Raw genomic sequence first — 27,935 nt, forward strand, 5'->3', positions numbered from 1 at the left:
TTTATTCTATATCTAAAATTTTATTCTTAGAAAAGTTTTACAGTACAACGATGTTTATATTGGGTTTGGAAATAAAAAGAATTAGTAAGAGTACCAAGTAATTACTCAACTTGTCAGGTCAAAAAGTCTGAATTGCTTAGGTACTAAGCAATTTATGAAGGACTTCACGAAAAATTTCAAAAGATTATAAAAACTAAGACAGCTTAATTCAAACATCTGTAAAGTTAAAAAAAAAAAAACTCTTAAACGAAATGATTGAGAACCTGTCGTCATCTTTCTTAAGATGAACGATGAAAAAATAGAAATGAAGTTACATTAAAAATGTTAGAGAAAACAACATGTCGTAAACTAGGTGTTCAAATCTCGCACGTTGAAGTTCGTATTCATACCTCTCAAAAACTTTACTATTTCTGGAGCACAAAGATATACAGAAGCCTTTTCTGTATCGCCTCCGAAATAAGCCTTTACAGGTTTTGGGTATACAACAGGACAATTTACCTGCATATCTCCCACTACTGGAGACCGCTCTTCTATCAAACACATTCTCTCAAAAACTGACTGGGCTCTCTTAAGAAGGTTCTCCCTAGCCCATTCCTCTTCATTAGTAACTTTTTCAAGTTCCTGGAAAAAACAGTTCTTTAGAGCAAAGCCTCCTTTTGAGTGGAGAGAAAACATCCGGCTGTCCCAATACATAAACTTGTTCTTTATTTCAACGGGAACCCAATTCTCCGTTTTGAAAGCAGCCAAGATCATCTTGCAAACCAGAAAAACATCTCTCTTGTTGACACTCAGACCTCTCATAATCTTTGTTTCTGTAGGACCAAATGATAGTCTCCATTCACCTTTACCAACATTATTCAAATAAACCTCCTCCAGGTGACAGGTGTTTAGACTGCAGTTGGGCTTTGGAAGACCCTCTGGCCATGGTGCTCTTACAGTAGGAACGAAATCTATGTCTATGAAGAGCATAGGGTATTCGGTACCTAACCACAGGAAAGATAAATTTATACCAACTTGCGTTCGCTTTATTCCTGGCAACATTATCTTTAACTTGTCACCAGTCAAGTCCATTTCAGTCAAAGATTCCCTGGCAATACTATAGAAATCATCTAAAAAACGGGTTCCTTTCATCAAACTTTTGAGATCTTCGGTGGCTGGGTGCGCTTTCAAAGATTGTTTATGGCCATACTCTATGGTCTTTTTTTCTTCAAGGTTTATAAGTTTAGCCTTCAACCCTCCATTTGGATAAGCACTGACTGTCCTCAAAAGAAGATTACAGTCGTACTCATCTGGACAATATAAGCGAACATTATCTACAGAACTCCCAACAAATTCTATATCTCCTTCAAAATCCTTCTTCTTTGAAGATATTTTGTCCTTCAATAACGAGAGGAACTGAGCTACAGCATCTTTGATTTCACGAGACTCACCATCTGTGTAGCTGACGTGGTGTTCTGTAGAGAATTTGTCTACACCTTTCTTTTCTAATTGCTCCTTGATATGATCAAAACGGCTAGTAAGCAATTGCTCATAAGTCTGAATATTTAGACGTCTTGATTTTCCAGTGTCAACACGCTTGAGGCCATAAGAGTCTAGATACTTATCATAATATCGTGAGTAAGTTTTTTGTAATTCCTTTTGTTTGTCCTTTTCACTGTCTGTTGTCAGTTTGCTGATGAGGATATCTCCTGTTTTCTTGTGACCAAACATGGCAGAATACTGAATGGGCAAAATGTCTGAGCGATCTTTACTAAAAGGAGATGCACCACACTCTAGCAAATATGCAACAGCCGAAGAATTCCCACTTTTAGCCGCATGGTGGAGGGGTCGAGATTTGCATACTTCATTCAGTATACTCTCGAGATTAAGACTTGTAAGTGATGTCAAAAGATGTAAAAATAATGCCAAAGGTTTTTCACAGCACATTTTCAAGGACTTAAGTTTCAAAACGTTTAGATCTCCATCAGAAATTAAGTTTTCAGGTCTTGGAATCTCAGTTTCGCGAAAATTAATTTCCAGTGTAGAAAAAAGAACATAGAAATAATCACCTGTACTGTCTAAATCAAGTTTCTGTCGAATTTTTTGAAGTCTAATGTCTTTCTTTATATCCAAAATCTTTGACTTAATATTTTCAGCCTTCTTAAATTTGGTTCCGTTAACTCCCTCATTTACAAGAACATTGCTGAGAGAAAGCATCCACCTACGGGATGAATACAAAGTCTCTGGCTTATTTACCCTTTCGTATGCCTTCAACACTAAGCCAAGGAAGGATTTCCATCTGTTAGGACTAATCGAGCCGCCACCGGTGGTATACTGAAGAAAAAGCAGCATAAGTAAAAGGATGACTTGCTGAAGATCTCGTTTATCATCGTCATCTTTGAATTTCTCCACCATTTTATCAAGGGTTCGATAATCCTTTCCCAACATCACCTATGGAAGAAATGCGCAAAATTATAAAAAAATTATTGCAGGTGCTTCTGTGATGTTATTTCACCAGTTATCCTTTAACAGTGTATATTAGTAATTGTGTTTTATGTGGTACAATGATAGATTCCAATCCACTAAAACAGATAAAAATATGAACATTATTGTTTCATCCAATGGCAATACAAAACACAAACGGGAATAATTACTGTACACTTAGAAGGGTGAAATATGAACTAAAACTAGATTCATGGGCACAAAGAACACTGTTTAGACCAATAATTGTTATGAAACGCAGACTATATCAAACATTATACACGAATGAGAAGTAGTATGGGCCAGTAAATTGGAAAAATGAGAACTTTTTCTTTCATTTATAGAAATTCCAAAAGCAAATACAAACCTCCAAGAGATATAACTTTCCAGTAAAATGTGACTCTTCAGGAAACAAACTGATGAGAAGTTCACCCTCTTTATTCTTAAGAAACGGATTAGCATCCATATCTAGGACTAGGCGAAACGCAGTTGAGAAGTGCCCTCCAGACAGGGCTGCTTCTAAAGATGTACAATTATAAGGCAGTTCTCTATCATAGTTGCTTCCACCTGCCTTCCAGATGTACCATGCTGTTAAGGTAGCACCGTATCTGCATGCTGTTATGTACAGCTGTGTCAATGAAACAGCATCTGGACTCCTAAACTGAGCTTCCCAAGGCTTCTCTCCAGACAAATCTTCAAGTATCAGATTGTTCACACCTTGAATCAGAATTCTTGTCAAGTTAAGCAAACAAGAATCTTCCCCAGCTTCATCTTGCCGCATCGTGAGCATTTTATGTTCGCACTTGAGGGTATTGATGACAGCCTGAAATCAGTAAAATATTAGACTGAAAATATAACACAAAGGCAACATTATTATGGTTTAAGATTAAGGCAAGCTTCTGTATTAAAGATTTGGTTTGGTGGATCTTTCAGAAGTGCTGGATGCTGAAGTATGTCCAAGTTTTTTTAAATAAAAAACTGTTCTAGAATTACGAATGGCCAAATTTGATTTAATCATGATATTTAGGGTGCAGTGTCATACTATATAAGTAGTGCGAACAAGTATCATTCTGATACCATAAAAGCAATCACTGCTTAAGTAGCTCAACTTTAATTTGACTAAAATGACGTCTATCTATTCCACATATATTAATATATAAATAACAGGAAAACAATACCTTGCAAAAAGTTCTCCTAATTTTGCTTAGAAAAATGTATTGATTCTGAATGAAGTCTCAAAAACTGATAAGTCGAAAATTTATACGGTTTGGACATATTATGGGTAAGTACGGGGAACAGAAAAGTAGGGAATGTAGATATTGGTGTAGCAGAAATCCTCGAAGTTTAAAGCAAGGCACAGAGAGAAGAGGAAATGGATTGACCAAGTTATCTGGTGTAACAACTACCAGGGCCAATATTGCCAAGGTCGAATAGTCTAAGCCCTAAGGCAAGACGAAGCATCACTGGATAACAGACTTATTTTATAAGGTCATATTAGCTGGAATACTTGAGCCGCGTTATTAAGAGACCTGCTTGCACTTGTTCCATTTTTTAAAACCAGTAATATTTGGATGTAAAGGTTCAATGCATAGCACTTGCTATTCACAAGGCCTGTAAACTGCCTTATTTGATACACTCAAGAAGACCAAGTTCAGTCACACGTTTTATATACATTTACAAAATAGAAATGCATGTAAACTGGGTAGTCAAGAGACTAACGTCTTAAAAAACTTCAGTATTTTCATGATTAAAAAAGAAAAGTAAATCATTCCAAGAGATTCGAGAAAAAATTAGATCAATGCATGTTTATATAAACCCAATGTACTAAGAGTGAGATCTAAACGACGAATATGAATATGAAGGAATACTATTCCTTCTCATGTTGGTTATGATTTATACCAAGTTATGGATACAAGACATAACCACAGCACATTGAACGAGGGAAATTTTGGGATGGGAAATGGATACTTTGAATTTGGTAATTTGCTCAACACTAATAAATACACTAGCCAAATACCCGTATTCTATAGAGCCAGATAAACTGACCTGAGCACTGATAAGTACACAAACTTGGCAATTAAATTCACTAGAATTTTTCCTCTTTTTATGTGGCAATGTGGAAGTCACGTCCGCTTTAAATGGTAGAAACGTATCGAGTTACTGAACCACATGGCAGAGCCTGAAGGGGAATCACAGTATGATCAGATGCCATCCATTTTTCAGGCTCTTCTGGTAGGATAGTAAATTACTCAGTTGGAACAATATCTACAGTTGTAGAAAATAGTACAGAAAAGATTCAGCCGAATCACAGTCCTTACTATGGAACTGGATGAAGCATCTGGTGTCCCTAACAGATCTCGGCGGTCTTTTGTTTTAAAGTTGCTTTCCCGTCATTCAGTGCATTCAGAAATAAATTTACTAACGGTTTAGGAGATGGCATATTTAAAACGTTGAGAAAAACAGAACTGTCCTTAGACACATCTGATACAATTTTTGATTGTTAATGAAGGTTTCACTAACCACAACTTGAATCTGGTCCTACATATGAGTTTTTATATTATATATATATATATATATATATATATATATATATATATATATATATATATATATATATATATATATATATATATAATATGTGTGTGTGTGTGTGTGTGTGTGTGTGTGTGTGTGTGTGTGTGTGTGTGCAATCCTTTTTTTCAGAAAACAGAGAAATCATCTGAGAAAATGATGACCAGAGTCACCGGTTCTCTAAAAATTAATTTAAAAATTGTAAAGTACTTTGAAGACTTACCCTTGTTACTACCATTCCAACCCAAATGGTAATGTCGGGAGTTAGCCATGCTAACTGGACAATACCTAGTCCTGAGTCTGTAGTGGTAAGTGGAAACCCAGCAGCCAAGAGCATTGGTAGCAAAATCCTGTTATTTGTTGTAATGGCCACAGGCAGTATGAGCCTGTCACAGCTTCCTAGACGTTCATGAGGTACTCCCCAGGCCAGCAACCTACTCACAATCTTTGTGACCTGTAGTTTCCATTCCTGTGCCAATATGTCAACATTTTTCCCATGTTTTCTACGAGAGCCATGTATTCTGATGTCAGCAACATCAATACTAACAGTTTGGGTAATGACACTCAGCAGATCAGAGTACAGTTGTGAAGCTATTCTGCTGTCAAGCTGGAATACCAAACGAAAAGTATTTCAGTATATTATAGTGACTGTCTTTCATGGTACTTGAAAGGAAGAAAATTATTCTGCAAGTTTCTCCCAGATGATATCCAGTTTTACCTGGTCATGACCAAAATATGCTAAAAAACTGTATGAACAGAAAATGACTTCTTGAGAAAGATTAAATAAAATGTAAAATGAATGGGCCAAAAAGCAACCAAAAGTACTTGGTATTACTACAGTAAAAGCAAATAATTCAAAAGTGCAAGGAGTGAAGACAGCAAGGAACTTACAATTACTGGTGGATGAACATCTCCACATGAGAGTATTGCTTGCAGCGTCCTCTCATCCCTTAGCTGCACCAATTTTTCAGTCTTTGCTTTCATTTCCACTTCCTTTCCTTCATCTTGCTGTCCAATATCCCTAACTATTACTTCTAAGTGTAACAGAAGGATTTTCTCCCAGTCTTACCTTAATTCCTTGTACTTCCTCTAATTTATATTCTAAATCTCTTTTATGTTTCAGTCTAACCACTCCACCTGCCTCTTTTCAATTTCTTAACCACTGAAGCTGAAAGTGCTTGGCTTTATAGCCAAAACTTCACAATTCGTTCAAACACTTAAATGAAATGAAATGCAATCTTCATAAAGAAATGAATTAATAAGGATATGTAAAAACTCTTGCATACAATTTTGGAATCACAAGACTAGACCACAAACTTAGTTCCCAGGCTTAGTTAACGAGACAGCCAAATAATTAACGACTAAATCCCCATAGAATAGCCTCACCTTCCGTATCTGAGCTTCATTCCCTACATGCGAAGCCATTAAATGAAAATGTTTTTCCTGGAAGTTAAGAATTTCCTGACCTTTCTAGCTGCATGAATAAGGAGATCAGAGACAAAACACTGACCACAACGTAACATAATTCTGGTAGCGCATTTTTAGTTGACATTGAACTGAACTGAAAATCTTAACGGTAAGTATATGTGCACTAATAATTAGTGCAAATTTGCAATATATTCCCCTTATATACACACATTTATGCATATATATATATATATATATATATATATATATATATATATATATATATATATATATATATATATATATATATATATATATATATATATATATATATATGTATATGTAAAATTTATATATGTATGTATGTATGCATATATATATATATATATATATATATATATATATATATATATATATATATATATATATATATATATATATATATATATATATATATATATATATATATCACACATGTATATATGTAAAAATACCTTGATTTTGTATTGTCCACCTAAAAATCTCGAGACTCACCGGTGTTTTTGACTTGTAGGGCAGATACTTCTGCAAACTTATGCCCATTTTGTCGGCAATGTCTACTGGCGTCAAGCTCTGATGGTTTCGGGCTACCAAGAGCGCTCCAACCGTGATCAGGTTTTTCACTGTATCTCTGTTACCACCTTTTACAGCTGCATGAAGGGCAGTGTCCCCCTCTTCATCCATGTAATGCAGTTCTATCTGTCCGTCAATTACACTTTTCTTCAACCATGAAGAATCCCACCAACCTTCCTTTCCGGCTCTCTCGATAACATCTGATCCACTCACTTCATAGCGTTCCTTGCTGTAATCCTGAAAAAGCACACATGCGTAAAACTCGCACATATCTTCTGTGAATAGCTTTAGATATCCTTGTTCAGTAAGTAAAAGATAACGAACAGCCAACTAAATCAAATCAAAGAGCAAAGTAGACTTTTATATGTTAAGGCATTAAAACACATTAGGTAACTTTGAATGCGCCACTAAAATTAAGTCACGTACATCGATACAATAAAAATATTAATACAGGACAATTTCATCTGAAAATAATTAAAAAACTTATACAGTATATGCGAGAGTATGTATTCCCTACTATAAGACCCACTTTTAAAATATTTCTCTGCCTCAAGTCCCTAACACTTTCAAACGGAGCTGATATTTTGCTCTTCATAACCGAGTGATATTTTAACGAATTATTACTATTTACTATCACCCTAAATGTTTACCCTATTTATCCTGTTAAGTTTTAGCAATACTCTTTAAATTTTTGCCTAGTGTATTATTAAATTTATTTTCTGACATCAGTTTTTCTTGATCTCCATCTGTTTTTAATTAGTTATCTTTGGTTTCTAAATAAAAAAAAATGCATACAGACAGAATAATGAGACCAGATCTTTGTGAAATCCAGATCTCAGTAATTTGGATCTTTGAAGCCATATACAGTGAACTGTTAACTTGGTTTCTTGGGCTATGTTTTCAACTGACAATACTGATGTCGAGAATTAAAACTGAAATGAAGAAAATCTTGTAGCGGTAGTAGTCGAAAGCAAAGATGAAATACATAAAAACTTCGCATCCGGTAATATCTTTCAGATATGGAGTGGGATGGTGACTTACTCAAAATCAGTCCGCACCTGCCAAAAGAAAGTCCCTTCTTGCAGAAATTTATGTCCAGAAGTTAGGAATTCAGTGGAAGAGGTAAAATCACAGGGGTTGTGGCAAAAACAAAGAGACAGAGTAAAAATAGTTTGTAGTGTGTGAGCAGAATATCCCCTACCTCTGTCATCAAGCCTGCAGTATTTCTAAACTCTAAGAGGTCCACAGTTAATTTATCTGCAAACAGTATTTTATCTTATAGATGAAGTTTGATACTTTGTAAAGGGGTCAATATATTGAAGCAGTGACAAAGAACAGAATAAACATAGCAGGGGTAATGGTATAAAGTTAAAACAGTCCAGAACTTTAACTGAATAATAATGAAAATCTCACACAAATTTGAGTCGTCTTTTAGAGGAGTAAGTTGTATGGACACATGGGAAGAAGCAAATCAGTGAAGATGTTGGGGAAGTAAGAACTGTAGGACAGTAACAAAGAGGAATACATGTTCAATTGAATTTTGTGTACACAGTGCACAGACATACACATAAAGCACGTTATGTACTACATAATCATCAATGTAACTGAGTGTGCACATAAAATAAACATATAAGATGCATAAGTGTGTTGATGTATATGTACACTTGATCACATACGCTTGAGCATACTTTGTACTTTGTGTACATTATACATTATAATTCTGATCTACAATAAAGTTTTCAGACGGCACCATCCAATTTAAATTCTTTAATCGTGAATCTAAAAGCTACTTTATCTTCATGACAACAAACAATTCTAGCTGAATTCACATATTACTAACCACAACACAAATCCAGTAATCTAAAATGTATCATTTTAATGTTGCTTTAATACTTACCAGATTACTGGTGGAGGGACCACATATCCCAACATCTGTAGTCACTTGTTTTCTTAGCCACCACGTACTATCACAGCCACCAGCAGCACTAGCACACTCTGCTACACTGCAACCACGGTGTAATGACTGAGGCTCAAATGTATGGCGAAAATCTGTGAAGACAGTTTGAATTGTGTGAAGCCTATTCCCCCTCGCTGCCTCATGCATGAAAGACAAGCCATCTGTTGGTGTGCGCACCTCAGGTTGAGCCTTTAGCAGCATAATTACAATATCAGTATGTCCAAGGTAAGCAGCACGATGAAGTGGAGTTTTTCTGTATTATTGATAACATTTATTTCCACACCTTCACTGATCAGGAGTTGCACTACTTCTTTTTTACCTTCTCGGGCTGCCAAGTGAAGTAATGAATTTCCTTTTTTGTTTTTGAAGTTTACATCAAGCCCTGCCCTTAAAAGAGCCTCCATAACACACCGGTCCCCATTAAAAGCCACATGATGAGCAGCCGAAGTGCCCCGATCATGGACATTATATGTATCAGCTCCACCTTTGATAAGTATTTCCATTATACGCATATGTCCCCTATTTGTTGCAAGATGCAAAGGTGTTTGTCCACGATTGTTCTGAGCATCTACTGTAGCCCCAGACCGAATAAGTTTCTGAACTACACTAACACTGTTATATTTAGCAACTAAATGTAAAGCTGTGTTACCTATGTTATTTTTGGCATCTACTTTTGCCCCTTCACTGATCAAGAGTTGTACTAATTCTCTGTGATCTTTACCGGCTGCTAAATGAAGCAAAGTGTTTTCTTCTTGGTTTTTGAAGTTTACGTCAAGCCCTGCCTTCAAAAGAACCTTGATAACATCAAGTTGCCCAAAAAAAGCTGCATGATGAGCACCGGTCCTGCCCAAGTTGTTGATATTATACATGTTAGCTCCAGCTCCAATAAGCATTTCCATTATACAAGTATTTCCCTTAATTGTTGCAAGATGCAAAGCCGTCTCTTTATCTTCGTTCTGAATATTTACTGTGGCCCCATCTCGAATGAGTTTCCTAACTAACTTAGCATCATTAGATTTAACAGCTGTGTGTAACGCTGTGTTGCCTTTTTCATATTTAGCAAAAACATTTCTTCTTCGTGGTTCCATGGCTTATCTGTCAACTCTCTTACTGGAAAAATGAAAAGTGATATAAGATTTTCTGCTCCTTGAATATGTTCAGCACCTGTTTTAAGAAGTGCTTCACAGCTGGATGGTCAACTGTTAATATTATCTAACACAAAGAACTTTCCTCGTGCTTCATTTTCAACAAAGCCCTTTTCTAACATACAGCCCTGAGAGGAGTAAGGTAACGAAGTCCAACAATAAACTGGCTGTCTTTACGTCCACTTGATATATGATCCGGGAATTTTTTCTTAGCTGTGGTATCTCCTTCGTAGACTGCATTAGGAAGATCCCTGTGGACTGTGAAGAAAAGAGTTAGTTTGAAAGACGACAAAGGTTATCATTCTGATGCTCTTCTGCAAACTATACAGCTGAAAATTCTATATCTTAAAATCTCATCACAAAGTTTATCTTCTGGAATAGTTATCTTAGACGTTTGCCCAACAATTGCAATAATTATATGCATGTAAAATAACTTAAGTTAAGTATACCTTAGTTTAAGCAGACCACTGAGCTGATTAACAGCTTTCCATGGGCTGGCCCGAAGGATTAGACTTATTTTACTTGGATAAGAACCAATTGGTTACCTAGCAACGGGACCTACAGTTTATTGTGGAATCCGAACCACATTATTGCGAGAAATGAATTTCTATCACCAGAAATAAATTCCTCTAATTCTTCATTGGCCGGCCGGAGTCGAACGCGGGCCCAGCAGTGTTAGTCGAGTACGATATCGACCCTCCCAATGAGGAACTAAAACATGTTATTGTAGTATGGCCCATCAAAATTTTTCTTTTATTTTTTATGCTTTTAGTGCAATAAATCTCTATTCTCATGTGTGTTCTGCAGCCTGTTGTAACATTTCCTTCTTCAGTGGCTAAAATCTCCGGCCACCTAAATACTAATGTGAGTGACTTTATATTTAACCACTGAATGCTTCAGGGTTATACTCATTCTTCAATGACTATAAGCTACATCATTTAGGTTATCTGAATTTCCCGAAAACAAGGAAATTCCAAGCACATAACAGCAAAGACGCCTACATGTGGAGATGTGGATACCTGCCACGCGACGTTCTAAGTTGTCATTTATGTCCTTCCGATATACGCACAATGCAGGTTTATAAATGTTCATGAAGGTGGAGAAGGCTGATAGGAAATAGCGACCCCATATAGCTATACATGAGTAAAGTTGGAGACAATGAAGAAAAAGATGTTCACAATAAAAATGTAGCAAATACTCATCAGCGATACAATGAAACAAAACAAATCGAGTGAGACTTTGCTGGTGATAACGTCGACATTATTCTGAACAACTTTGATATAACAAGATATTGAATACATACATGCTTACATACATGCACACACACACACACACACACACACACACATATATATATATATATATATATATATATATATATATATATATATATATATATATATATATATATATATATATATATATATTTTAATTTAAAGTATTAGTATGGCAGGGACCATTGTGTCTTTTTTTGCTCTAGAGACAAAGCTGCCAAGGAAAAGTTTTAATGTTTGGAAAATTTTCTATAATATATGTAAGCTCGTGTTTATGTGCATTACTATCATAGTTGTGCACGTATATATTTGTGATGTTTCATGACAGAAAAATTAGGAAAAGGAGAAAAGCTACTTAAGCAAGTATTCAGTAATTGAAATATTCCACATTCATCTTAATTACGCTTTCCGTGGTAAAATACAATACACTGTTTATGTGATCAAGGTCTACTGCAATGATAGTGCGTTTTTGTGATGTTCCAAGTTTTCTCCATTATATCAGTGCTGCCAAGCACAGGGAAATTTCCCTGTTTTAGGGAAATTTTCATGCCAACAGGGAAGAAAATGCAAAAATCTTGAAAAACAGGGAATTTTTAAGAAGGTAACAGGGAACTTCTTGAATATTAAGGGAAAATCTACAAAAATTACAATTAGCATAAGCAAAATGCTAAATCATTATTACAGGATTACTAACTTATTTTATTTAAAGATATGAGCATTTTTTCCCACAGTATGTCAATAAGATACTTCCCAGCGGTTTTTCCTGTTCTACTTATCCATATAGACCAAACTTCAAGTCTTTCCACGAAACTAATTGTCCCCCAGCTAGGTTGAATGAGGTCTATTGAATTATGGATTCCATACTGACAAAGAACAACTTTGTCTTTAAAATGGGCACAACTGAAGGATCAAACAAGAATTATTTGATACCGGCAAAAACAGAAATGCCGAGTTTTCCCCCTTAAAGAGAAATATTATTTTAAACACAAGAGTGTCATGAACTGATCGATCAGAAACAACAACACACCGAAAGAACACAACTGACTGTTTTGCAATGGAACCTGAACCTTTCAGGCCTACACTATGAAAGTCTATAAGTTTTACCTGGAGGAAATGATGATTGTAAAGTTGTGGCACTATTGCGGTCCAAAGAAAACAAGAAATATGAAGAAACTCTGATGTGCGGTAGCTATCCAAAAAAGTGTGAGGAATTCGAGAAAGTTAAGGGGGCATTGTATTATTATATTACAATTACATATATATATATATATATATATATATATATATATATATATATATATATATATATATATATATATATAAATACCATTCAGACTAATGAGTGAGATCATAACTAAGCGTCTGAACTTTATACACACACACACACACACACACACACACACACATATATATATATATATATATATATATATATATATATATATATATATATATATATATATATATATTAAAACATTCAGACTAATGAGTGAGATCATAACTAAGCGTCTGAACTTTATACACACACACATATAATAACATATACATTATGTATATATATATATATATATATATATATATATATATATATATATATATATGTTGTTGTTTGGACCCTATTTCTTTCTTCAAAGGGCCCAACACTAAGGTAAGCGTCCGGTGTAGGGCGTGTGGTAATTATTGTAAGTAGGAACAAGTGGCTCTTTAAAACAGTTATTAAATTGTAAATTACCGAGGTTAAAGGGAAAATGATTAATTGTTCCTGTTTCTTCTTTATTTGTGATTTTTGTCTTACAGTTCCACCTATAGTTCTTAACTGTTTCTTAATGGTTCGAGACTTTAAGATAATGGTTTCGAGACTTTGAAATAATGGTTTCAGAGACTTAAATTCGAATTAGATTACGGGGACTATTGTTTGAGAGAGTCTTTCTTCACAAACACACTTCTTCTCTTTCTGTCTTTTCTGCTTCCCACACTTCGGAATAGTTCTCTCTCTCTATCTTCCCACTCTGCGGCTTTTCTCTCTGTCTCTCTCTTTCTCTCCCACCTTTTTTTCTGTGTCCTTTCCTGTATGCCTGTCCTTATATCTCCCATTTTCCCTTGTGTCAACCATGACGTCATATTCTGGGCAGGTACTGCTTTTTCTGAGGCACCTCCTCCACTTGCTTCATTCCAACTTTTGGAGGTGTGTTTTAAGGAATTCCTGTTGATTATTGGGTATTTGCTCCTTGTAGGATGTCTCTAGGTCTCTGGCACTGATGGCGTTTGATTGGCCAAAACATCTAGGCTTGACCTGTGGGCGTGGCTTATTTCCTTGGGCTATCCTCGAAGTCAAGGGGGGTTGGGTGTATTTTCCCACACTCTGCTAACCTTCGCAGGACCCTCGTGGATTTCGAAGGCACGGCCAGATGCAATTTCTCTTAGCGCCTCGTTAGTGCTGGTGTGTTCTTGAAGATATGGTTGGAGACTTGTTTTGACAGACTGGGAGAGTTATTGCGTTATGGTCCTCTGTACTGACCCAAATGGAAATAGGATATTTCTACTTCGAAAAAATACCTTTTTCTCTATTCACTCGATACAGTCTCGGCCATGCTACCTAACTGGCTCCTGACAGTTTTCTAAATAAACAAAACAGTATGGACTATGAGGGCTCCTAACAATATGCACGTTTTGTATGACAAATTCCTTCTATGTATCTGGCTTTAAGTATTAAACAATCGTAAATGATATAAAAGAGCAAAGAAACATTAGCAATTATCTATCCAAGTTACATTTGGATTTACTCAGCCCTCATACCTAGCTGCCTAACAGGTGGATTTTAAATTCTTAAAAGTAATCAATCTGTACAATCATAAGGCGGCAATCTTCATTTCTTGGCCGTTCTTCATGGATTTCTTGTTGGACTCGCTGCTACAAACGAATGATAATGTCCTTACTTGTATCTTGGGTGTATTCAAACATTGTGTAACTAACATGTGTAACTTACTTGTGTACTTGTTGCTTGACTTTATCAATGCAAGTATAGACTTCTCTTTGCATAGGAAACTTCTACATTTTAATGACTAACTCAAAAGTATGACTGGCAACTTGGGTCGGAAAACAAAGTAGTACTTATGAATATTTTGTGACTGGCAAAACAAATCGGTAAGCTTTCGCTAATTAAAGTATCTCTAAGAAACGAAGATCGTAAACGTGTTAGTTCTACGGGAAAATAAGTAATTACTATTTCTACTTCTAGTGTTAGTATAATTCATGCACTCCTTTCAACGTTGACATGTTATGGGTTATGCCAAGATTTCTCCTGGATGAGGTACCCCTTAAAGTACTCACAAATCTTACAAACTGTATTTCTCCTTTCTTTACCTTTTACTTCTATAATTAGTACACTGACACAAATATTCGTGATTTGAAAACAAGATTCTTGTTGAAATCATTTAAAACCTGTCTTAAACTTCTACCTCATTCTTCTATTAGTGACAGTGGGTTGCAAATCCCTAAAGATGACTGTTAACCCTTCTGACTTTAATACGTTACATTTCAGAAATTTTACTTTACTTTCTTGCTTCCTAAGTAATTCCCCTCAGTTAAAGAAAATGTAAATTCGAAGTTACGGCGCCTTAACCCCAAATTCTTTTGTTACAAGACCGACTAATTAAAGTAAGCATTGCAACATTATAAAAAAATAGTTTCATTACTAAGTCAACCAATGAAGGCAAACTCAGCAACAAAGAAATCAAATACAGGGAATAATAGGATGAATTGATGGGTTTGTTCTTATCATTATTACTGAAATGTGACTCTTCTATTTCTTAGGTTATATCTAGTTTTTTCTTCTGAAGTAGCTTCTTCCAATTCTTCAGTCAGTTCTGCCTCTTTAACTTCTTTTGTTCTCTTGACTTTATCTTTATTTATCCAAAATCCTTCTTCTTCTAATGATTCAGCATATGTGGAAGGTATTACTTCATTCACCTTTTCACTTTCACCTTAGTCTCTTGCACATCTATGACCTTGTATGGCCTGTGAATTTAGTGGCTAACTTGTAATTAATTCCACTTCTTACTTCCTTCTTGAGGTAAACTTCATCGCCTATCTTGTAATCTACTGGCCTTAATCCTTCTTGATACCTGTCTATCATATTCTTCTGAGCTTCCTCTAAATTCTTGTGTAATTGCTTATGAATTACCTTGAAATTCCCAATTCTTATTTTCATAATGTCTTCAGAGTAATTAGGCTGTAGTGGCTGATTTAGCCACACGCATATGGTAATCTTGGTTCATATCCCATTAAAGCTTTTATGGGTGTTGCTTGAGTACTTGTATGATACTTAGCGTTTAGTGATAATTGGACTAAAGGTAAATTGACGTCCCAATCAGGATCCTGTCCTACTGTATGCCTTAATGCTTCTAGAACCTTTCTGTTATTTCCTTCTGCTAAGCCATTACTAGCTGGATGATACGGTTGTATCGCTTTCCTTTTCTACCTTGAATGCATCACAAATTTCTTGAACTAATGAGTTATTGAACTCAGTGCCATTATCAGATATAATGAGCTGTGGGGCAGAATACCTACAAAATATCTTATCAAAGAGAGCGATTGCACACTCTTTAGCTCCTTTACTAGTTAATGGTATTAACTCTGTATATCTAGTGAGTGCGTCAATACACACTAATATATTTCTATTCCCCTTACTCGTGGTGTGAAGATTAGTGATTAGATCTATGGCTACTCTTTCAAATGGAGTCTGCGAGATGGGATATTTCCTAGAGGTACTTCCTTATCTGTTCTTCCCTTGTAACTGCTGCAAGTTTGCAGCTCTTCACGTAATTACTAACATCCTTGTAAATTCCTTTCCAATGAAAAGATCTTTTAACTAGTCTAACTGTCTCACCCCTTCCTGGGTGAGCTCTCATGTCATCGTCATGCATTAACTCAATGACTTTATTTCTTAGGCTCTTTGGTACTATTCTTTTATGGAGTACTCCTAGTAATTGATCAAACGGGTCACACTCGTGACACATCCAAACTAGTACGTCGTCTATGACGTTTACAACGCTATGGGGCATCCAATTCTGTTACTTAGTTCTGCTCGTTCCTTTTGACTAAATTCTCTTTTATTTTCTACAAAATCGAAGATCTCCTTTAAATCTTCATCACTTTTTGTTCACTTATGAAATTTTGTCTGGAAAGTTCTTCAGTGTAATGCATGGTAAATACATTGCTTATGAATTCGGCCTGTTCTGCTTGTGACCTATCAAGTTCATACTACCACTTTGGGTACTATGCCTTGATAAGGCGTCTGCCACTTTATTGGCCTTCCTGGAACATATTTCAATTCTATGTCATAGTCTTGGGCTGTCATAAACCAACGAGCTCTACGTCCGGAAAAATTCGAGTTCTTAAGCATTTCTACTGCGCGGAATGATCAGTGAATACAGTTATCTTGTACCCGAATATGATATACCTGAAGTGTTTTAAAGCATCTATTATGGCCAAAGACTCTAGGTCTGTTACTGAGTAGTTTATTTCTGTGGGCTTTAGCTTTCTACTGTAATATGCTATAGCATTATATTTGTTATCATGTCTTTGCATTAAGCATGCTCCTATACCAGTGCGACTTGCATCTGTAGCTAAAAAGAATTCTTTACTGAAATCTGGGAAACTAAGTAATGAGAATGAGTTAACCTTTCCTTTAGTTCATCAAATGTTTCTTGTTGCCTTGTTTTCCATACGAATGACACGTGTTCCTTTAATAACTCCGTCAGCGGAGCGGATATTGTTGCAAAATTCTTTATGTACTTTGGTAAAAACCTGCTAATCCCAAAATGACTTCACATCCTTCTTACATTGAGGTGTAGGATACTTTTGATTGACTTAACCTTTAAGTCGTTTACTTTCCACACCCTTTTCACTTAGTGTGTGTCCCAGGTAGTCTATTTTCCTTCTGAGGAAATTGCACTTCTTTAACTTCAATTTAAGATTCGCCTTCCTCAGTCTCTTTAGTACTTCTTACCAGTTTTATGTGTTCTTCAATTGTATCTGTTGCTATTATCAAATCGTCTATATAGCAATGTACATCCTTGCCTAATAAATCACCTAAAATCTTATCCATTAATCTCACAAAGGTTACTGGGCTTGACTTCAGACCAAAAAGGCATTCTCACATATTGATATCTACCGTTGCTTGTACTAAAGGCAGTTAATGGTTTACTTTCTTCTCGTCCAAAGGAATTTGTAAAAATCCTTGCAACAAATCTATTGTGGTAAAGTATTTCTGGATCCGATCGTTGTGATAAGATCTCTCATAGACGGCATTGGATAAGGATCATTTTCAGTTATCTTGTTTAACCTTCTGAAATCTACCACTACTCTGTAGGTTTTATCCTTTTTTGGAACTAGCAAAGTGGGAAAGACCATGAGATTTTGATGGTTCTATTATTCCTTGCCTATCCATTTTTGTACTTCTCTTTCAATGATCTCCTTCTGGGAATGGGCTACTCTATAGGCTGGTATGTAGATTGGCTTTGTGTTCTGTGGAATGTCTATTCTATGCGTTATTTCACATGTGTTACCTAGTGTATCGCCTCCATAGCGACTATGTCTTGGTATTCACTTAGCAAATCTATGAGTTTCTCTCTAGCACAATCTTCTTTAATATCTTTCAAGTGAGACCCTATCTTAGCTCTTCTCAGTCTTATGTCCTGGGCTAAATTTTCACCTTCTTTATTGATTGGTGCTACCGTTTTCCTTCTCTACAACTCTGAATGGGAATGGTGTATACCTCTGCTAAACCTAATTCTGTTCCCTGTGTTAGCCTAACCTTTCCTCCTCTGTTATTCATAACCTGCAAAGCTATTTTACCCTGCCTGACTTCATGTAGACTAGAAGAGTAATGTACCCCCTTTACTTGTGCTTCTTCAGTAAGCGTGAGAATTTCCTTCCCTTCAAAAATTGGATTTACTGTACATTCGATCCATGCGCTCTCTCCAGGTTTAAGTCTTAACTCCTGTCTAATTTCAAGTAAGTTTCTTGGTTGGTTTCTAAGTGAGTATTTATCTGTTGAGAGCTTGTGCTGTATACTGAATATCTTCCCTCTGTCGTGTCTTTCTTTAGAATACTTCTCAATGAAGAGTGCTCTCGAGTCAGGATTCTTCCTGTTAATTTACATAGAGGTATTCTAGAAATTTTATGACCCCTTCTAATCACTAATTGCTCTCTAGGTGCATTAATGCTGATACCTTCTCTAGCCATAGTTGGATAACCAATTAGCAAATGTGCGAACCCTAACTGTATATCTCTTACTACTAGAACCTTCTCCTTTAGTGAAATTCTTCCTAGCTTAAAAGGAAAATCTATTTGTCCTAATATTCTGATATTATTACCCTGAACGTCTGTGATTCTGCAGTCTACTGCTGGGTTTCAAACTTAAGTGAGAAAAATACATCTGATACACCTTTTCTGACATTATATTCTTAGGACTCCCTGTATCAAAGAATGTGGCAATAGGTTTCTCTAAACCAACATGTGCGGAAATACTGGTCTATAATTATATTCATTCCCTATATTAACTTTGCTAACCTGTCTAGTTTGGCTTAGGTTTTGCAATCCGGTCCTTCCTCTATTATGAAGGAAGACCCATTATACCACTGGAGTGAAAATTTACCATTGTGTCATCTGATATACTCGCAGTTTGGTTAGTATCTTGATACCTATTTGGGTTTGAACTCCTATTCCTTCTAGCTTGTGGAGACTGACTACGGTCTCTACCTCTGCCTCTTGTCTGAGATCTATATCTAGGTGCTGAAGCAGGTCTATTTCTGCAATCTCGAGCGCTATGCCCGGCTCTCTTATGGAAAGGGCAGTAAGCTGTCCCTCGACAGTCACTGGCATAATGTCCTTCTTCTGACAGTTATAACACGTGACTGTTGAAAATCCCCCTGAGTTGTATTACCTAACGTCCTAATTCTGATTCTATCTGGATTCCTAGACCTATTTTGTCCTCTTTCTTCTTGTCCTATGGTGACTAAAGGTCTGTAAACGGGTTCCCTTCGTGATTTCTACCTAAGATTCTTGCTACTTCCTCTTCGATCTCAGCTATGTCATCTGAAGTCTCCCATTTTCGGGTCATCCTTCCAATAGCTTCGGCTGGCAAACTTCCAATCATGAATGCTAACCTAATAATGGTTTTGACGTCAGCTACTGACATTTTATCTGTCTCTGCCCATTTAGTGGATGTGACTAAGTGACCCCATTCATTCATATTGTTATATAGCTGGGAACTCATCCCTTGGTAGCTTCTTTTATCTGCCTTATAACAGTGAGCTATCCTTGCAAGGCTGATAACGGGATCTGTTTCGCCTACTGTGGAATATACCTTCCTAAAGAACTGTTTCATTTCTTCCCAATTCTTAAGTCTCTGATATGTCTCGGAATGGACATATCGTTCTAAGTCTCCCCTGCTTCCAGATCCAGATAACTCTTCGCTTCACTGAGTTTTCGCTATCTGTGCCTATTATGTTATTAAGATGTATGCCTACCTGCTCTATCTAGTTTTCTAAGTTACAGGCACCTGACCTTCTTTCCTTCCGCAAAATTTGGCTATATGGTTAATTGCATGTCTTTTATGTGTACCTACAGCTGCAGAGACTGGGCTAGTTGACTGTGTTCCCTATCCATAGTTAAATTATTGGTTTGACTTCTTGTGTAAACAGGAGTTCTTACATTATTAGTTTGTGCCGATCTCCTCCTGGGCATTTATTCACTAATGACAAACACTTTCTTAACCACTGAGTATAATGGCAGTAATAACAAAGCAAATAAAGTCAACCAGTTCTTAAAATCACAAAAAAAATTCACAAAAGGTGATAAACACTTCTATCTTACTTAAAGTAAAACTAATCAATCACTAAAATTTCCCCGAAATTCTAAATTACCGATTGGCGGTGTTAAACAAAGAAAAAAAAAGTCCCTTAACTTCCAATTATCCTTGACAGTGCTGGTAAAACAAGTAAATGAATTATCACTCGCTTCAAAAAAATTAAGGAAAAAATAATCTTCGAAAAACTTATGATTCTGAACACCTTTAAGCGAACAAAAAAACAAGTTGAGATTTCTCGATCGAAAAATATATAAATTTCAGCTAATGAATGTTACATAAGAAATTAAATGCTTAAAATAACCGTAGAATGACACAAATAAAATACAGAAATTATGGGTTAGTCATGCCAAACGTTAAATAAAGTTTAGTAATACCAAATGTTGGATAAATTTAGTAAAAAGATCGATAGGTGCTTAGTTTAAAGAAAGAGAAAAAGAAAAAACTCTTGTTGCCAAGTCTATTTAATTTACGTATGAGTTTTGTGTTTTCAAATGAATATCAATACAAGTGTTCTTAGTCGACTTAATTTTGTGTGTTTCTAACTCAAAGAAAAAAAAATTTCTACGTGTGTGTGTGTGACCGTAAGGACATTCTTACTGTGAGTCGTTTTTTTCTCTCGTCTTTCTGCGCGTATTCTCTCGGCAGCTTGATTTCGTTATTCGTAGGCTTTCATCCAAGGGTTGGGTTGTTCGTTCGTCTTCTTCTTCGCCTTCTTCTTCAGCGTCCTTCCGTCACTGCGCCTTAGCTGGGAATCTGGCTCTCACTCGGTCACGGGAATCATCTCTCTCTCTCTGGGGCGTAGTCTTCTGCTTGGTCGTAGCGTTGTGTGTGTTTGCGTGGGGCGTATTTTATTTCTTCTTTGCAGAGTGGCGTATGTTTTGTTTTGTCTGTGGTGTTTTTCTTTGATCACTTGTTTATTCTATTTTCAATTGTTTATCTCACTTCACTGTTTCGCCAACTGTTCGTGATCACTACCTGTACACCCGCGGATATCTCACTTAGCTGTTGTAATCTCACCGATCGCCATCGGCTGCAGCATTTTTTTTTTATCTCACTTAGCTCTTGTTATTCCACTTAACTCTCGTTATCCCACCGCTCGCTACCAGCTGTTGTCGGACCCTGTTTCTTTCCTTCAAAGGGCCCAACACTAAGGTAAGCGCGTCCGGCGTAGGGCGTGTGGTAATTATTGTAAGTAGGAACAAGTGGCTCTTTAAAACAGTTATTAAATTGTAAATTACCGAGGTTAAAGGGAAAATGATTAATTGTTCCCGTTTCTTCTTTATTTGCGATTTTTGTCTTACAGTTCCACCTATAGTTCTTAACTGTTTCTTAATGGTTCGAGACTTTAAGATAATGGTTTCGAGACTTTGAAATAATGGTTTCGAGAGACTTAACGAATTAGATTACGGGGACTATTGTTTGAGAGAGTCTTTCTTCACTAACACACTTCTTCTCTTTCTGTCTTTTCTGCTTCCCACACTTCGGAATAGTTCTCTCTCTCTATCTTCCCACTCTGCGGCTTTTCTCTCTGTCTCTCTCTTTTCTCTCCCACCTTTTTTCTCTGTCTCCTTTCCTGTATGCCTGTCCTTATATCTCCCATTTTCCCTTGTGTCAACCATGACGTCATATTCTGGGCAGGTACTGCTTTTTCTGAGGCACCTCCTCCACTTGCTTCATTCCAACTTTTGGAGGTGTGTTTTAAGGAATTCCTGTTGATTATTGGGTATTTGCTCCTTGTAGGATGTCTCTAGGTCTCTGGCACTGATGGCGTTTGATTGGCCAAAACATCTAGGCTTGACCTGTGGGCGTGCTTGGCTTATTTCCTTGGGCTATCCTCGAAGTCAAGGGGGTTGGGTGTATTTTCCCACACTCTGCTAACCTTCCTTCTTGGAGGACCCTTGTGGATTTCAAAGGCACGGCCAGATGCAATTTCTCTTAGCGCCTCGTTAGTGCTGGTGTGTTCTTGAAGATATGGTTGGAGACTTGTTTTGACAGACTGGGAGAGTTATTGCGTTATGGTCCTCCGTACTGACCCAAATGGAAATAGGATATTTCTACTACTTATTCACTCGAAAAATACCTATTTCTCTATTCACTATATACATATATATATATATATATATATATATATATATATATATATATATATATATTCTTATGCTGTGGTTTTCATAATGCAGTAACCTCCCCATGTGTATGTGTGTGTTGTTGTATACTGTATAATTTTGTATTTAGAGTCAGTGTAAAGTCGATGTGGTTACTGTAAACACTGTGTGGTTTGTAAGGACGGTAAGTGGCGCGAAGGGAGACAGAGAGTAGTTGTTCTGAATAGAGTCGCGATTTGTTTAATCAATATTCAAACTTGATGAGGTAACACCTTCTCATATGACTCCATTAGTGTACAGACGTTGTGGGAGGTATCGGGAAAGTTGCCTAACATCATTCAGGAATTTTCCATGAGACGATATTTTTCATTCTTATTATAATAACTAGAGATTCTTTTGTTCTGAAACTGTGTAATGATAAATATTATTGTTAACTGTAATTCCACTCTCTCTCTAGTTATCGCTCTTAAAGAGTTTTTAAAATAAAGATCTCGTCTAAAACCCATTCACGGATTCGTAGGGCCATGCCCTGCCCTGCCGTCTAAGACACCCTTACGTTGGGGTGTCATTCTGAGACCAAAAGCCGTGTTGAAGGGTGATGCGTTTCCCTCTCTCTCTCTCTCTCTCTCTCTCTCTCTCTCTCTCTCTCTCTCTCTCTCTCGGGACTTCGAATGTCCTGTTGTAACGTAATTGATATTTTGGTAGGCCATGGTCACTCGTAACCTTTAACTGTTTAATTCCATAGTAAATGTGTCTGAGTTATCTGAACAGCGTATTTTATTAAGTAACGGCCCCTGATTAGAGACACGAAGCATTTGGTACCAAGGTATTGTAACATAATTATTGGTTTTTAGTGCACTAAAAATATTTAGTGATTGTACACAAAGATACTTTTCCCTTTTTAATACTTTTTTTATGTTGTATGTTTTATGCTTTATCTTTTAAAGAATTTTATAATTATGTGGTGTGTTTCCTATTGCCTTAATTTTTGCTTTACATTTTTTTATATTTAATTTTTTTGCAGAGTATATTTCTGTGTCTTTTGACTCCACATTTTTATATGATTGATTTAATTGTCTTATTTGGTTTAACACGGGAATTAATTTACTTGTATTTTCTTTCAATCAAATTTTGTTATTTAACAATTTAAATTTTACTGGAATAATTTTTTGATTAATTAATAAATTAATTTCTGCTTTAATTTTGAATGATGATTAATTCAGATTTAATCCAGTTTTGTTTTGTTTTCAAGTAATAATAAATTTCCCTGAGACTGTTAATGTCATGTATAATCTTTGAATTTAGAAATAAATTTTTGTATTTAAAATATTATATCAGTTTCATTCATTGACCCACCAGTAATTTTGATTTGAATTAGAGATAGAGTGGTAAGTGAGATGTTTTCCTTCAAGTAATTGAAGTGAGCTCGAACCAGGGAAATAAAATAAAAATACTTTTATAATGTTATTGGAGTGATGCCCTTTGATTTTACCTCACACCTATTTTAATGAACTTGCTGTCTTTGATGATTGACAAGTTTTATAAGGGATCACCGTTGCCTTTAGAGAAGTCAGTCGTTTTGTATGTGTGATGAGGGTTCAGGTGTCTGGCTGTTGTGAGGTAACTATAATTGTCGAATAAATGGTAAGTTTGGTAATCAAATATCAAGCACTTAGATACCAGGTTTGATTTGAAGAACAGACACTGGACACTTCTTCACAATATATATATTCCTATATATATATATATATATATATATATATATATATATATATATATATATATATATATATATATATATATATATATATATGTGTGTGTGTGTGTGTGTGTGTGTGTGTGTGTGTGTGTGTATAAAGCAAAGACTGCCCTATTGAACAAAAAAACTAGTGAGTACTTGATTAATGCGAACAAAGTGAAGGGGTAAATAAAGAAGACGAAAGGATGGATCACTTTGGAGACAACCAAAAACCACTGCCTAATTTACTACAGAAAATGCGAGGCAAGACAAACATTTTTCTGTAAAGTTTAGTTGATGACTTGAATGTAGTAGACTACCTTTTTCCAGGATCGCGTGAATGTTTTGTTTCAGGATTAGATTTCATACAGAGTAATAATCTAACAATATGTGGATGTGAAGGGAATAGGATGGAAGCTGTCCAGTAGAACAGACAATTTAACTAACTTTTTCATCGGTCTTTCCATCAGGCTTATGGCGGAAGGAACAGTATTCATACGGTCATAAGAAGATGGAAGTATATACAGCTTGGGGTAAATAAGGTAATAATTGAGAAGTGCATGTACCGTTTGTTAACAAATCCAATCAGAGGGTGGTGTTGGGTGATGATGACTCGGCGTGTGACCTTGACGAGTGCGATCAGCTGGAGTTGTTGTGAAATAGCCTCAGTTCGGGGAGATGCTATCGGATGTGATCGCGAAGGTATATGTACCCCTAGGGATCAACCTCCGATACGATTAAATCCGTGTCAGGTACCAGTACCTACATCATCATAAGGAAGTAGAAAAGGAAGTGATCAAACCAAGGGAACGCGGAACAATCGCGGGGAGAATTATCCCGTCCAAGAATGCTAAATTAGTGTCCAGTTTTCTTGGGCTTGCAAGTTATTACTGAAAGTTCATGTGAAGTTCCCCGAAACACGTAGACCATTTGACCTGTTTAGAAAACAAATATGTTTGCAAGAACGACTCACAAATGATAAATTGTTACCTTACCCACAACTAGTAACGTAGCAAGAGACGGGTTATTTCCAAAACCGATGAGAACAGGGAAAGACCGATCTGTTTTGCATCCCGCGCATTAAGTGGGATCGAGAAAAGTTGAGTATATCTTAGTTTAACCAGACCACTGAGCTGATTAACAGGTCTCCTAGGGCTGGCCCGAAGGATTAGATTTATTTTACGTGGCTAAGAACCAACTGGTTACCTAGCAACGGGACCTACAACTTATTGTGGAATCCGAACCACATTATGACGAGAAATGAATTTCTATCACCAGAAATAAATCAGAACTATAGCACCTTCGACAGAGAGGAACTGTAGAGATATTGATATTTTTGGATGGGATATCAGATACAACTGAAAACAGACCAGACCTACCAGAGGTTTTTCTGATAAGGGGATCGCACGACACGTTAACCGGGAAATCTGGTAAGGTTGCTGATGCTTTCTCCGGGGGTGCCACAATGGGTGTGATGACAAGAGCCAAAAGGAGGGAGAAAGAACAAAGAACTGCTTCAACTACTAAAGGCAGTGACTCGTATAGAACAAGGGGGATCCCAGAAACAGGGAGGGAGTGCGGGGAAAAGCGAGGAAAGCCACGTATGACAGTCGAGGAGGTTTCCAATGCCGTAACTCAAATGACTAGTCCCGCAATTTGTACTCCTCATTGTATCAAATGGCACCATTTCCAATGACGCGTCTACAGACGGACGAGTGAAGCGATTCTAGTGACGTAACAGCTGTCACGACCCTAATAGTGTGTGTGTGTGTGTGTGATTTTTTTTAATGACTGACGAGTTATTATTAAAAAAAATTGTTCAGTATTTAAACGTAAAAGAAAATTTTCAGAACACGAAATAATCAATCAAAAGATGTCTTAGTATTAGAACATTTTCAATTTTCTCGGTGTCTCTTGCTGAATACAATTGCTGAGAGTTGTTTCCTTTTTATTTATTCAGAAAAGTTAAGTATACCTTAGTTTAACCAGACCACTGAGCTGATTAACAGATTTCCTAGGGCTGGCCCGAAGGATTAGATTTATTTTACGTGGCTAAGAACCAGTTGGTTACCTAGCTACGGGACCTACAGCTTATTGTGGAATCCGAACCACATTATAACGAGAAATGAATTTCTATCACCAGAAATAAATTCCTCTAATTCTCCATTGGCCGGGCGGAGAATCGAACGCGGGACCAGCAGAGTATTTATCCAGAATAAAATATATATTCGTCTTCTCATCTTCCTTGAGAAGATGAAAGATTAACCCAGGAGCTTCCGCCATTACATCAACAATGAAGTGGATGAAGTAGAGCGACCAAGTTGTATTGCAAATCGACTAAGCTCCTCGTTGGGCGGTCGGTAGAGTTGTCGGCTAACACTCGCTAGGCCCGAGTTCGAGTCTCCGACCGAACAATGAAGAATTAGAGGAATTCATTTCTGGTGATAGAAATTCATTTCTCGTCATAATGTGGTTCGGATTCCACAATAAGCTGTAGGTGCCGTTGCTAGGTAACCGGTTGGTTTTTAGCCATGTAAAATAAATATAATCCTTCGGGCCATCCCTAGGAGAGCTGTTAATCAGCTCAGTGGTCTGGTAAAACTAAGGTATACTTAACTTTTTTGACTGTAATCTTGCAGCTCTAGTCGCGCGGCTAAAGTCGTTTGAGTCACTACATTGAAAACGCAACTTAAGAGGGAAGAGGAGGATCCAAGGAACTCACAGAGAGAGAGAGAGAGAGAGAGAGAGAGAGAGAGAGAGAGAGAGAGAGAGAGAGAGAGAGAGAGAGAGAACATGCGGGTCATTTTCGAGGCCGAATAGGCATGCATGAGATATGACCCGGGGAGGGGTATCCTGAGTACATGCCCTGAAGATGAGTGCGTGTTGATGTGTGTGGATGGGATGTGGAGAAAGTGAGACCGGGACAAAAGTATGAGGCCTGAATGACAATGACAACCGACGGTTATCTGCAGGGGAAAGTTGTTTAAGTGGGATTCTGGAATTCAGCCGTTGCTTCATACAGTCTATCTATCTATATATGTATATATATAATATATATAAATGTATGTGTGCCTGTGCACGTAATCATTTATTTATACATATATATATATATGTATATATATATATGCACACACACACACACACATATATATATATATATATATATATATATATATATATATATATATATATATATATATATATATATATATATATATATATATATATATATATATATATATATATATATATATATAGAGAGAGAGAGAGAGAGAGAGAGAGAGAGAGAGAGAGAAATGCGATAACATATATATTATATATCCAAAATTCAATGTAGAAGGCAGCGATTGTCCCATGAAAGGTCCATGAGAGAAGTTAAACTCAAATACCATCTGAAATGAAAAAGCTCTGGACGACACGACAATAGTAAAAAAAAAAAAAAAAAAAAATTCACCGGACACAATCGTTCCGTGCAGTTCCTTCCTTGGTATCTTTCTCAATAATTGCAAATGGAGTTATGGAAATGTCTTCTTACGAGTTACAATGATATTCTTTTGCACATTTTCTAATCATACTTACTTTGGATGTTTCGTCATGTACAGCCAAGCTCTTTTAGCAGGGTGGGAGGGAACGCCTTCGTCAAGGATTAGCAGTAAAGTAATAGGATCTGAATTAATTTGCACAGGGACGTTCATAATCTGTGAAATGATAATGAACACAAGTATCACCTTGAAATATTTGCTCGCAAGACCATGCGCACTACAATCCACTAGGAGAGTCAAGCTCAAACT

At 36.5% G+C, this 27,935-nt stretch overlaps 2 protein-coding genes across 2 annotated transcripts; both read right to left on the reverse strand.

The window, feature by feature from the left end:
• LOC136832111 (uncharacterized) lies at nt 1-27,935 on the reverse strand. Its single transcript, XM_067092791.1, has 6 exons — nt 27,724-27,935; nt 8,948-10,410; nt 6,973-7,287; nt 5,255-5,638; nt 2,828-3,283; nt 1-2,430 (listed from the first exon to the last, which is right to left on the reverse strand). Exons 2-6 carry the CDS (start codon nt 9,206-9,208, stop codon nt 349-351), a joined length of 3,498 nt encoding a protein of 1,165 aa, XP_066948892.1. The 5' UTR covers nt 9,209-10,410; nt 27,724-27,935; the 3' UTR covers nt 1-348.
• On the reverse strand, nt 9,211-10,095 carry LOC136832338 (putative ankyrin repeat protein RF_0381). Its single transcript, XM_067093249.1, has one exon. It carries the CDS (start codon nt 10,093-10,095, stop codon nt 9,211-9,213), a length of 885 nt encoding a protein of 294 aa, XP_066949350.1.

Source organism: Macrobrachium rosenbergii, chromosome 49 (assembly GCF_040412425.1).
Source record: "Macrobrachium rosenbergii isolate ZJJX-2024 chromosome 49, ASM4041242v1, whole genome shotgun sequence".
NCBI classification, from domain to species: Eukaryota; Metazoa; Arthropoda; class Malacostraca; order Decapoda; family Palaemonidae; genus Macrobrachium; species Macrobrachium rosenbergii.

Coding starts and splice junctions, on each gene's coding strand:
- LOC136832338 (XM_067093249.1), bottom strand. CDS start 10,095: ATGGAACCACGAAGAAGAAATGTTTTTGCTAAATATGAAAAAGGCAAC.
- LOC136832111 (XM_067092791.1), bottom strand. CDS start 9,208: ATGCTGCTAAAGGCTCAACCTGAGGTGCGCACACCAACAGATGGCTTG. Junction 7,288..8,947: donor GTCCCTCCACCAGTAATCTG/GTAAGTATTAAA, acceptor GTGCTTTTTCAG/GATTACAGCAAGGAACGCTA. Junction 5,639..6,972: donor CCTACAAGTCAAAAACACCG/GTGAGTCTCGAG, acceptor TTGGTATTCCAG/CTTGACAGCAGAATAGCTTC.